Here is a 13,707-nt window from a genome sequence, read left to right on the forward strand (position 1 = left end):
ACATGTTAAGCTAATGTAGACAAAGACCAGCAGTGAAAAGCCTAAAAGCATGTGGTGCTTTTTATGTTCTGTAACTGTAGCATGAAAGCATGGTGGAATTAGCAAGACAGCTGGCTAACTAATAAGCAAATAATTGAGTATTTAACAACTCGATGCTTCATCAACACATGTCGCAGCGGAGTAAGAAACATTGCTATCGTGCTAATGTGGGGTTTAGTTAAGCTTTGAGTAGGCCAAACATATGTAGCAGTCTACCTTTTTTTGGGAGTAATCATATAAACCCGCCCTATTTCCCTATTTTCCTCATTGAAGTAAAAGAAAAGTAATGATAACCAATGTATGTGCTTTAATTTGTTGGAGATATTTTCCTTCTGCACAGCCAAAATAATAGTTTGGCTATTCAGGAAGTTCCATTTAATGTCATTTTTAATTGCATTTATTTTATTATTAATTATTTGTTTAACTTGAAATCATTTGGTTCAATTTCTGTTGTGTTGCAGGCAATCTAGGATTGAAAGGAGATAGTGTTTTTCAAAACCTCCTGACACACACATGCATAAACAGCTGGGAGCTGATGAGGGAAGATAAAAAACACTAATTTACTTTCCTTCCTTGACTTGTATGAAACAACAGACACTTACATAAAGTATCTAGTGAAGGTTGATGTTGAAGTACAACTGAGGAGGAAGCTAATGGGCCCGACCACATGATCTGATCACTACAGCGTGTGCTTTGATAAGCTCCGGCCTATTATGCCTGCTATACCTCCAGGTCTCCTGACTCTCAACATATTGATGTCTCTGTGAAAAGCGGATACCTGCTGGAATGAGGGTTTTAAAGAAGAATACTGAAATGATTACAGAGAAGCCAAATTGGTCAATATCCGTCAGAATTGGCCTTGATGGATCGTTTCACACGAGCAACTCGATTGGTTAAAAGATGTATTCCAGCTGTGTGAATTATTCCCATAAAGCCAGCGGTGCTTTAGGTTGCTTTGTCAGGGTTTTTCTTGCTTTCCATGGGAAGAAGTTCGTTTTCCGTCTTTCTGCTAGTTGTTTGGTGAAGCCCATACTTCCCAGCGTGCTGTAGCTGCTGCACTACTGTTATAATGAATAACACTCTCCAATTATTATTTTTTTCCTCGAGAATTAGTTTGGGTTTTGTTGCACCAAGTCGTTTGAGATCATTTGCAGCAGAATTAGGTTTTTAATTATCTCCTAAACATGAGAGAAAAAACTATTAAATAACAATTTCATGAGCCCGCAAACAAACATTTGTGATGTTTTGTGTCATTCTGGGAGATTAGTGAAATACAGAAAATATAATTTGAGAAATAATTTAATAATCAACATACTATTTAGTTCAAATAAATTAGAGGCTCCACCAGGTGTCTCAACAGTTTATTTCAAAGTGTTTTTAGTATCTGTGCGTGTGTGTGTGTGTGTGTGTGTGTGTGTGTGTGTGTGTGTGTGTGTGTGTGTGTGTGTGTGTGTGTGTGTGTGTGTGTCTGTTGGATTGGAATGAATTACAGCATCCTTTGGGGCATACCTGAAAATGTGCCTGTCTGAATGAAACATATTGCTATTTTATAAGCATTAATCCTAAAGAAAAAAACATACTTTTAAATGAGTTTTTACCCTTATTATTTTTTAAGGAATCTCACCTGAAAGGATTGTGATCGCTTGGGGAAATTTACTTATGAAAGTCTGAAATCCCTTTTCAAAAAGCTCCTGGATAACCATTGTCAAGACGTTCACCCCTCACTGATCAAAAGCAGTTGTGAGATTTTTCCGGCTGGTGGATTTCATTTGCTGCCGTCTCTCAGATAGATTCGCCCAGAATAACTTTGTACAAATATCCACAAAGCCCGGTTTTCTTATCTGCTGATGAAAACGCACCGAGCAGACATCACGTCCTGCTTTCTCCCTCCACAGGTTTTACATTTAAGGGTCCTGGCAGATGCTTTTTATGCAAAGCAGCTTCCAATGAATACACAGGCAGGAGTTAAGTGTATTGAAAAGGGATGTTTGGGTTTGACTCAAAGGGACAAATCTTTTTTTCCCAACCAAGAAAACCTCAGTTTATATCTTCAAACCAAATAAAGACACTTTGAGGGATTGTCTGGGTTGTCTCTGTGATAGAGTCAACCCAACTTTTTTCGGTTTCATTTATCATTTTCCTCAAACTTCAAACTTTTGAAAAGGAGAATTAAACCTCCATTTTTTTATTATAATATCCCTCTCAATATGTATCAATCCTATAATTTCCTTGTGAAACATCTTCCTTGCTCTGTTCACTTTTGATTTGTTTAATTTCAAAATAAAAGAATCCCCCAAATTGTCCGTCAACCAAATATCTGCTATCTTGAAGATTACTCTGTTTATGGCACTCACTTTAAGGAACGCAATATAGAGACTCTTTGTGACAAAATAGGTAATACTTTTGAAATGAGACACTTTTTCTGAATGTGTATCATTTTTTTTGATCGATTCTTTCATGTGGTGCTGCAGTTTAAAGCACAGCTGAATTATTTCTTAGAGATTTTTGGGTTTCTGTTTCAGTGTAGCTCTGTAGCACATTGGATTAATTCTGCAGCATGAACAGCCTGTGACAGCCATTAATCAAAAGTAGACTAGTCAAAGATATGCACGTCTGTCTTTCTTTCTCTCAGCTTCCATCTGTCTTGTCACTCTCTGTGTGTTTACGAACTTTAAAAGACACACATGGCACTATAAACTCTTTTTTAAATCTTTTAGCTGTCCAGAAAATCCATCTCAATGGTGTTGTTGTGTGACATTAAAGATTCACACACAGGGTCAGTTTTTTCTCCCTCTGGCGTTTCCGTCACATAAAGCACAAAAGTGTTTGACTAAAATTCCCTCTTATTATGCCGACGTGTTATTTATGTCACACTGAGAGGAAAATCAGTTGAAACCCAGTTGCAAATATTCCATTTTCATTTGCTCAAGCAACATTTTGACGTCTCTCAGTGTGTGGTATCATTGAAATTGTTAAAGGACTCAGCAGGACACAGACGCACAGCTTCCTCTGATCAGATATCAGTGTGTGCGTACTGCCTCCTTGTGGTGAAGTAAACCTTTCATTCCTTTAAGCAGTCCTGATACTGGAGTTTACTGAAGAACCTTTTTTTCCACGGAGGACATTTTAACATGTTGCAGGAGGAGAAGCACAGGTGTGACTGATGAAGTTAACGACGCTTGGCGAGGACACTTGATTGTAAAGGAGCCGTCGTTAGTGTCATCAGTAACTCCTGTGTGTTTTATAGACAGGTCGAAATGCCTGCTGCGATAAAGGACGCAGCGTTTGACAGTTCATCTCGATCACATAGCAACCGCATCAAATAAAAATAATTATTGCAATTTGTCGCTCTGCAACAGTTGATTTTTATCTTATTTTCATCATTAAAAGGATAAAAAAACCTGCATCTAATATAGAAAATAGTCTTTTGCAGATATAGTTTGCTTCAACTGCTGCTAAATGTAGATGTCTTTTAGCATATAAATATATAACTTTCAACCACATGTGACTGTCATAATGAAATGATACAACCTTCGAGCCTTTTAGGACCAAAGGAGATCAAAGTGACCGTCTAGTTAGAGACGCCAACACAGTAAAGATGAGAATTTACTGCATAAAAGAGACAGATAACAGAAGACTGATGTAAAGTGCTGTCTTAATCTAACTCAAAAAATAAACTTGCAGAAGAAAAGTCAAAGGTCAAACATGAAAAATGAACAAAAAATTAAAAGAGACAGGTAGGACTCTGTACACAATTTGTGCTTTATTGACAAAAAAAAAAGATTGTACAGTTTCTACTGTTGATTGCAAGAGCAGTGTTGACCCATCATCTTTAAGCTCCTCCCCTCGCACGCTAGCTATTGTGACCTAACTGCACGGTGCAAATCGCATTATATCAATCTAACCACTCTGTAGCTTTCATACACGGACAAGACAGCTGAAAAACAACTGGCAGAAGGCGAGAAGAAATTAGAAAAACTAAATTTGTGGATTCATGTGGCAGTTATGGCATTTCAGTTGAAGGCATGAGAAGGCGACAGACAAAAATAAACACGAGGCTGTGATGAATAAGGAAATGGTCGTGAGAAAAAAACGAAGTGGTCTGTTGTTGTTTTTCGTGGTCAGGGCCACACGGAGAGTGCAAAATTTCTGATAAACAGATAGAAGTCCACCACACTGTACTCTTGACAGGAAGTAGCTACAAATTAAAAGTTCTGTGGGCGCAAAAGGGAACACAGCCGATGAAGAAGACTATAAATGATTGAAAGAGACTTCACCGAAGTCATAGAAAACAAAAGAGGGCCAGCCCCAGGATTTCTGCACAGCGAAATCTGGGCAGTAGAATACAAGCAGTACCGTAGACAAGTAAAGTATAAACTGATAAACAAGGGTAAAGACTTCTCCTACACATCGTATTAGTACATTCTAACCTGAACGGTATTCAGTGTCTTCCCTATATAAATGGCTTTAGCACAAGGAACCTCCTTAACTGAATGTGCAGCTTAATTTACGTAATAAAGATTTGACTTTCCTCATAGTGTGTAAAATAAAAAAAGGCTTTTATATACTTTTTTGCAAAGGTGCGACAGGAAATCATATGAAAGTTTGGAAATTTCATGCGATTTCTTTGTTTTTGTTAAAATAAAATTACATGTAATTCATTTTAAATAAAATGCTTAGGCATAATTTCCCTTTGTGTATTTAAAAAAAATGAAATTAAGTTTACAGTACTTCACTTCTTACTGTATAAGGTCTATGACAAATGGACCAATTCAACATGAGCAGTGGACTGTTTTTGAAATGGCTGCATATATAGGCAAGATTACAATTTTGTTTGCATACTTACACAAATGAATGCTTGACACAATAAGGGCTTTAAGTGTATCGATTCACTTCTTGGCTAACTGCTGGGAGAGAAATCTATTATAAATCTTTGAGTAAATATTCAAACTGCTAACATTAAGCATTATTTTATGACCCAAGTTCTTCCTATTCTTAAAGTGAGTGTTGAACATATCCAGACAGTATGCAAGAGGGGAATCAAAAACTGATGTATAAAAGGACCATAAGGCTGAAACACTCTCAAAAAAGACAAATATAAGACCCCTAATAAACCAAAATATTCAATCCCAAGAAGTTCATTGAGAAAAAAACAAAACAAATAACATTAAAATAATATAACAAACAGATAAAAAGTAAAAATCTCTCTATGCAGATCACAGAAAAGTCCTGAAAAAAAACAGAATTCTATCCCAAAGACATAATTCTCTCCAGTTGGCCTGTAAAGCAAGATGAAGCATCAATCAGGCTCCTTTACAAAGCAAAGCATCTCAGCAATGTGACTGAAAGGGCCAACTGGCTCTGTGCAGGTCTGGACAGGTGGTTCCCCCCCGAACGCGGATCAGAAGATGTAGTCCCGGGTCATCTTGAGGGACGGCATGGCCTCGTTGACGTTCTGGTCCAGGCGGTGATACTCCACGGTGTTACGGGAGCACAGACCGTCCTTCCAGCGGCGGCTCTGAGCCAGGAGGAAGATCTGAAGAAAAACGCAGATAAGAGATCAAATTAATCCGATAGATGCACTAAGTGCTGATTAAGGGAAATTATTTCTGGACATGCTAGCAGAAAAGATGAAAGACTACATAATTGGAATCCTTACTTCAGATGTAAAAGTCCATATTAACTTGGGGTCAGCATAATATTAAATATAAAACCTCTACTGATTTGACAGAAAGAACTTCCTGTCGAAAAAGAGGTTTCATGCTGTCGTGCTACATATGATCACATGTTCTACAATAGTTGACGTTTTGTTTATAACTAGTTATAGAATTCAGTGCTGATGATCATCTGAGGAGATCTGTTTTTGTTCCATTGAAAAACATCTCCTATGAGGTAAAAAAAAAAAAAAAAAAAATATATATCTCGATATTTTCGATAGATGGATTCTGCACAAATTAGATGAAATCATGGAGTTCACAAGAAACTCAACTCTAAATGGCTCAGGGAAATCTTTGTTGTTTCACTCCAAAATATAGAGTTTTGTACATTTAAAAAGCTAAATGTTGTGATAAATGGAAGCGTCATCGATTTGAGTCATTTTTTTTATGAGAAAAAAAAAAGGAAATGCATGATAACTAGCGCTTCACCCAGCTTTATCTTCAATGAGGTGCTGGAAGTATCAAAAAGATCAAACTGGTAAAAATAGATATGCGCACACTTTAATCTACGCATAGATCAAAGAGTGGGAAGATCTATTTGACCCCCCAAAAAGTCAGGTTGTCAAAATGTTCTTATTACAGCTGCTTCAATGTAAATATGCTCTACGTCTTTACTCCGCTGTGACAGTAAACTGAATATCTTGTGGAGACTAAATAAAACACATTTGAGGAAGTCGTTTTGGGGATTTGAGCAGTGGCGAATCGTAACGATCAGAACGGGCCCTTCTATACCTCCCTACAAATAAAAAAAAAACTAACTAGAAATATGGTCGTCCGTGGCCACTTTAATGTTGTGTGCAAAACATAATGTTACTGCTCCATCTGCAAAAAATGTTGTTGTTCTAGTTATGCACAGATGCGCGCTGTCGGACGTCACGACGACAGTCACTTTATGGACAACAATCATTCAACAGGTGTGTGGAAAGAAAATGCAACCAGTTCAACGAGATGCAACACTGAAGCAAAACCAGCAATACAAATGTCAAAGTTTCACTCAAAATACTTTTAATAATTTAATAATATCCTCTCCACCGGCTGCGTGAATATTATCTCCACCTGTTGCCATTTTCAGAGTCGGCTATCAATCGCTAATCAGCACTAAGCTAGGTTTCGGGAGCGGGTCTTCTAGAATACCCTGGAGCCGGGAAAATTCTGAGAGAATATACGCCCATTGGCTACAAATCCAAATATGATTGGTTGATCAAAGTGTCAATCCAAACGTATACGCTCTCATTACGTTCAATTGTCAGGCGTATTCCCTCAGATGGAGGATATTCTACCCAGAGACACGTAGAGAAAAGTATCTGAATGGTTGCACTTTTTTGACACTTTTTTGTTGCATTCAAAGTGTAACTCAAGACATAAAATAACATTATTCTAACTGAACAGGTTACAGATTTAGTGAATTTTTACCCCCAAACAAAGTGCAGCATGTAGTGTTTTATAGAACGTGTGATGGTGATGTTTTTAACCATCAACCTCCTGATTGTTTTCGCCTATATGTGGGAGAGAAAAAAAAGTAAAAACCATCCAGTGCATGGACAAAAAGAGGAAATCTCAGGCACTGGATATAAAAATGCTTAATTCTCTTTCTTAACAATTTAATTTATAACAATATATAAAATAAAGACAACCAGCAGAACCTCAGATTTGAGAAGCTGTTATCAAAACTATTGATGACAGACGGTAAAGGCTGAAGTAACAGCAGCCCTGTGCAAACAACACATATCATCATCATCATCATCATCATCATCTCTGGCCTCTTACATCCTGAGCTGTTGCCCAACTATCGTCATGGCGACACTCACCTTCCTCTTGTTGTGATAGGTGATGTAAACAATGGCCACCAGGAAGGCCAGGATGACCAGATGGAAGAAGAAGTGGGAGTCCTCATCCTCGGTGTTGTAGCTGTCGGCTCCCTTGAAGCTGGTCTCCCCCACCACGTCCGGCTGCAGCCTGCTCACGCTCTGGTCTTTGACGTCGTCGTCGTCGTTGTTGGTGTTTTCGTAGACGTCGCTGTCCCCGTAGGTAGCTTCGTCGTCATCGTCGCCATCTGCGCCATCTGCGTCGCCGTCATCCGTGTAATTGTCCTGATCGATGTGGGGTGGGGGTCCGCTGTCGGTGGCCCCGAGCAGGTCTGTTCCCATGTCCAGCACTGTGGTCGGGTTCAGAGCGGTGGAGGGTTTGGCCTCGGTGACAGGTACGTCATCTGTTACAGGTCTGGACGGTTCGGTGACTTTGACAGTAGCGGCGGGAACATCTGGTCTAGAAGTCGGACTGGTTTTAGAACCAACAGGAACCGTTTCTGGCACAACGGCGTCGTGGTTTTGTGTAGCCACATCTGTTTTTGTGCCATTGATGTCCTCAGAGCTAGCGATGACAGTGACTGGACCTGACCGGCCACTCCCTTTTGTCATTTTGGTGTCAAGAACGGCTGTTGCGGCGTTGTTCTTAGGAGCCTCTGCTTTTGTTGTTGTGGAGTCATTGCCAGCAGATGTCGCTGGTTTCTCGGGTTCTGGTACAGTGATGTTACTCTGCAGAGGTGGCGAAGGCTCGGTGTCATTTGCTTTCTTTTCTGGAGTGGTCAAAGTAAGATTTTGAGATGCTTTTACTTCTTGTATGTCTTTGATTTGTGCTGTCAGGTGAGAGGGAAAAACAATGCAAGTCAATATATATTATTAAGTTGATGAAACACTCCTGAAAACACTTGAAAATAGCAATTTGAATGTTATTTTCAAATCAAGGAGGCGTTCTTAACTAACCACCTTCTAGGCCTACCTGCTTATGAAATTTATGATATGCATTGAGTCCAAAGTCAATCAGAATTTTCTGTTTCAACACATTTCAAGAACAACACTTTCGTCTAAAGTGACATACTGACACCACAGGAAAATACAGATAATACCACACCATGTGACCTTGTACTCCTCCTAAAAGACTTCTAAAAAGTGGCGAGGCAGTTAACCCTCCAGCTGCCATAGAAAAGCTGCAAACTGGACATTTGTACTAAACAGCAGCTTGTTTGAGTGTGATTATGTGAAAATATGCAAACTTTCCCTAATTTCATGACCAATATCCTCCTTTGAAACACAATGCGATATGTTATTGCTAGGGGTGTGACGAGATCTCGTGCCACGAGATCTCGCGAATTAAACTCGACGATATTACCCGTCGTGTTAAAAATCAGTCTCGCGAGACTTCTGAGCTATCCAAACTTCTATTTGTGGCCTGTGGGGGCCGTAATGCGCCTTTGCTACGTCTAGGCTGCAAGAACCTAAAGACGGAGAAGGAAAAGAAGAAGAGGAGGGGAAGCCGCGAAAGCAGCCATAGACGGCCAGAATGGCGGAAAATACCAATATTACCGTGGTAGATGCCCCTGCAAATTTTAAATCATTTGTATGGCAGCATTTTGGGTACCCGGCCGAAATGATAAATGGGAGTAGAGTCACTGACAAAACACTTCCTGTGTTTCACCCTGGGTATCGAGTGAAGCCGTGCGTACAGTATTGGTTATGTTTTGATATTCTGACTGTTGATAATGCTATTGCACTTTAATTTAATTTATTTTACTTTAACTTTTTTAAATTGTAGTTTAAGTTTCTAAGTTAAAGTTCTAAGTTTAAGTTAAGTTCTTAAGTGTTTAAGTTATAATATAATATATAATAATCGGTTAAATAAAAGTCTGTTCCAGTCATATATTTTGTCATTGTAGTTTTCTTAAAATATCGTCTCGTCTCGATCTCGTGAACCCAATATCGTGTCTCGTCTCGTGAGCTGAGTGTATCGTCACACCCCTAGTTATTGCATATCATACTAAATAAAAAAGCCCATTATGTCATTTGTTGCAATCCACTGCATAGAACACAATTCATTTATCTCAGTTAGACTAAGTTTGAATATATAAATGTTAGCCAGCTTCTCCAATTTGTTTAACTTGTTTATAAAGTAAGCAGTAAGACAGACATTACATTTCAGTTTCGTAATACAAATTGAGAATCGACAGTGTCTAACTGCGCCTTTAAATGAGAGCTGAACTCATACATCTGGCCGGCATTCGTGAATCAATGACACCATTTACCCAAAAAGTTTGTCAACATTATTTCATCCTGTGTGACTAAGGAGGTGCTGCTTAGGAAAGGACCGGAGGAGAACACTGGGGGATTGAAGCGCGAGACAAGACGTCTCCAAGAGAAGAAAGGAACTATTCATACACATGGGCCACGGCCAGCATAAATAATCACTTAACAGGAGATCTTTGTGGCAGCGGGCGTTACAGGCTTTGCCGCACCAAATAGCATGTGTGAAAGTCAGCCTGTAAGACGGAGCACCTGGGTAACACTCGACAAATGTCTTAATATTTAAAAAAAAAAACATCTAATCAATAAGTACTTTGATTTGGGTAATCCTCCACTCTTGCCCTGGATGAATGCCCAAGATTTAGTGACGATAAGTAAAGCACATTAATGATATGTCACAATCTGATTTCATGAACAAATACCCCAAAAATTGAGCAAAATATGCAACTTAAAAGGCTTCAAATACGGTGAAAGGTAAAGCAAATACATGTTGCAATCAGATACTGATTTGACTCAAGGTTAGTAATGTCAGATCACAAGACTTGCATGACAAATTCTAGAGGATTGCATGACAATTTCCAGAGAAAATAGTCATGGACATTTGTTTTTGCTTACAGTATATGTTCGTGTGTATTTCTGTTGCATCTTTATCACAATAATACATGTAGAGAGCTGTCTGAGTGACTAAGGCGTGGCACAGTCGTATTGTGAAATAAGAAATAGGTCACACACTTGAATTTTCCCAGCAAAGACAATACTGCAACATGACACACGATCTTCATTTGAAATCAGCACCAGTGACCTTATCTCTACAGATTTCATCCAGTAAACTACACGTAGTCAAAGTCCACTTATACAACACAGAACCAGCCATTTAGAGCTACTTTAAAGGCTTGTTTTATGGTTCCTTTAAGGTAAACTTCAAAGGTTTGTGGACTGACAGGAGGGTTAATTAACAGCTGGGATATACGACGAGGACATCTGGACCAAGTCGCAAATCATTGAGGGTTAAAACACAGTTGACCCTTTAACTACAATGTTATTTGTAGAAAAGACATTTAATGAGTCAACTGCTCGATATAAAAGTTATATTTAATATAAGTTTACGTTGTTGGGCTTGAACTGTGTTTAGAAAAGTCACTATAAACATTGTTAGGAGCAAGTTAAGGCACATTAAACTGAATAAATACACAAATAACGTGGAAACAGTTTGACGTCAGCACGTCAGAACGACGTCGTCTCCATGGCTACGTTTGGAACCAGCTGACGTCAAACCTTACGCCGCTCTTTATACATTTAGTAATTAATTTTTTTAATTAAAATAATTATTTATTTGTTTTTAACTACTTTAATAGTTTTTTTGGGTTTTTTTTTTTAATGACTTTATATAAAATATATACTATTTCAGCACGTCAGAACGACGTCGTCTCCATGGCTACGTTTGGAACCAGCTGACGTCACTGCGCAGCCCATGTTTCAAACCTTACGTCGCTCTTTATACATTTAGTAATTTATTTATTTTAATTAAAATAATAATTTATTTGTTTTTAACTACTTTAATCGTTTTTTTTTTTTTTTTTAAATGACTTTATATAAAATATATACTATTTCAGAACGACGTCGTCTCCATGGCTACGTTTGGAACCAGCTGACGTCACTGCGCAACGTTTCAAACCTTACGTCGCTCTTTATACATTTAGTAAAAACATTTTTTAATTAAAATAATAATCTATTTGTTTTTAACTACTTCAATAGTTTTTTTTAAATGACTTTATATAAAATATATACTATTTCAGCACGTCAGAACGACGTCGTCTCCATGGCTACGTTTGGAACCAGCTGACGTCACTGCAGCCCACGTTTCAAACCTTACGTCACTTTATATTTAGTAATTTATTTATTTATTTATTTAAATTAAAATAATAATTAATTAGTTTTTAAACTGCTTTAATAGTTTTATAATGACTCAATATAAAATATATACTTATTTTTAAGGCTAGTCCAGAACACACAGACAGCCTGTCATTGTCCCTTATCACGTGACGTCGCAGCTGCTAGCAAACTAGCTATATGAAGCAAACTAGCTAGCTTCATATAGCTAGCAGTGTCGTTGGTTTCCTGTCAAAAACACGCACACAAACATCATCCTATGTACTTTATTTTAACCTACCGTCCTTCGTGGGAGGTATTGGACCTGACAGGCAGCCGCTGGTTAACATCAGGAGGCAAATAAGCACCGAAAGAGCACAAACACTTCTGCTGCTCCGCTCCATCTCTCTGCACGCCGCCATGTTGATGCGTGGGTAGCAGGAGGGGGCGTGGCTTCACATGGCCACATAGGAGGACGTGTGTGTGAGTGACAGGTGGGTGTCCACCCTCTGAATACCTTATTTACTTGTTTATGTTACAGAACAGGTCAATATCTATTTATAATAGATGCATAAATAATAAATAAATAAATAAATAAATAAATGAAGGTGAATGTAAATGTAGTAATAGATTTATTTATTTATGTGCCATTTAGGAATCAACTTTTATTAATTAATTTCAGCATTTATTTATTTATATATTATTTTATTTATTTTATTTCTGCATTTATTAATGCATTTAGATATTTCTGTATTTATTTCAGCATTTATTTATTCATTTATTTATTAATGTCTGTATTTATACATTTATTTAAGCATTTACTTATTTATTCCTGTATTTATTTATACAATTATTATTTATTTAAGCATTTATTTATTCATTTATTTATTAATGTCTGTATTTATACATTTATTTATTCATTTATTTATTAATGTCTGTATTTATACATTTATTTAAGCATTTACTTATTTATTCCTGTATTTATTTATACAATTATTATTTATTTAAGCATTTATTTATTCATTTATTTATTAATGTCTGTATTTATACATTTATTTAAGCATTTATTTATTTATTCCTGTATTTATTTATACAATTATTATTTATTTATTTAAGCATTTAAGCATTTAAGCATTTAAGCATTTACTTATTTATACTTATGTCATTTTTCATCCTCCATAGGTCAAAGCCTGAATATAGAATATTTATATAATTGTTCTGTTGACACTGGCTGTGCTCCTCATTGTTTTAGGGGCAACAATAATAACAAATTTAATCAATATCTGCACTAAATTTATTCCTTTTTGTCTGACACAGTCTATGGTCTGGTGTTGCATCCATATGCAATTATAGTTATAATAGTTTTCTGTCTGTATATATAATATTTCAGTTATTGTGGATTCTTTACTGTTTTTATTGCTTATTTATAATACTTGTTTTTTTTATCTTGTTTTTCTTTTACTATGTCTCTTGTGTGCACTTTACCCTATGCTGCTGTAATCCTGTAAATTTCCCCACTGCGGGACTAATAAAGGATTATCTTATCTTATCTTATATATAAAAACATTTACACCCTTATATGTGTCACACAATGACCATAAAGCATTGTTATTCCACCAAAAGAGGAGATGAGATGGACCTCAATGCCTGCAAAAGAAAGGAGCTTAACATTGATTTCCATCATGGACAGCTCACCGTCCCCACACTGGAGGTCAACGGCCAGGCCAGATGGAAAGTGGAGACACACAAACAACAAAACTAATTTCACAGCAGCCACTTTTGACATGGCATTGCAGGGTAAACACAGATGTGACTGTTTACAATGATTAACGCCCTGGTGTTGTGCATGCTGGCTCGCTGGAATGGCTGTGACTAAATACAACAGGGTCATAATTAATTTGATCAATTACACCTGCTTACTCTAAGACATGTAAGACAAAGGCCTATAAACTCGCCTTCAAGCTGCAGATACAGGTCATAGCATTCAAGACCGAGAGAGAGCCATG

The 13,707-nt window shown here is 37.4% G+C and overlaps 1 protein-coding gene across 1 annotated transcript; it reads right to left on the reverse strand.

Annotated features, from left to right (window-relative positions):
* Positions 1 to 3,785: 3,785 nt before the first annotated feature.
* c24h5orf15 (chromosome 24 C5orf15 homolog) lies at positions 3,786 to 12,149 on the reverse strand. Its single transcript, XM_054626047.1, has 3 exons — positions 12,003 to 12,149; positions 7,565 to 8,391; positions 3,786 to 5,575 (listed from the first exon to the last, which is right to left on the reverse strand). Exons 1-3 carry the CDS (start codon positions 12,121 to 12,123, stop codon positions 5,441 to 5,443), a joined length of 1,083 nt encoding a protein of 360 aa, XP_054482022.1. The 5' UTR covers positions 12,124 to 12,149; the 3' UTR covers positions 3,786 to 5,440.
* Positions 12,150 to 13,707: the final 1,558 nt, after the last annotated feature.

This window comes from Anoplopoma fimbria, chromosome 24, assembly GCF_027596085.1.
Source record: "Anoplopoma fimbria isolate UVic2021 breed Golden Eagle Sablefish chromosome 24, Afim_UVic_2022, whole genome shotgun sequence".
Lineage (NCBI taxonomy): Eukaryota > Metazoa > Chordata > Actinopteri > Perciformes > Anoplopomatidae > Anoplopoma > Anoplopoma fimbria.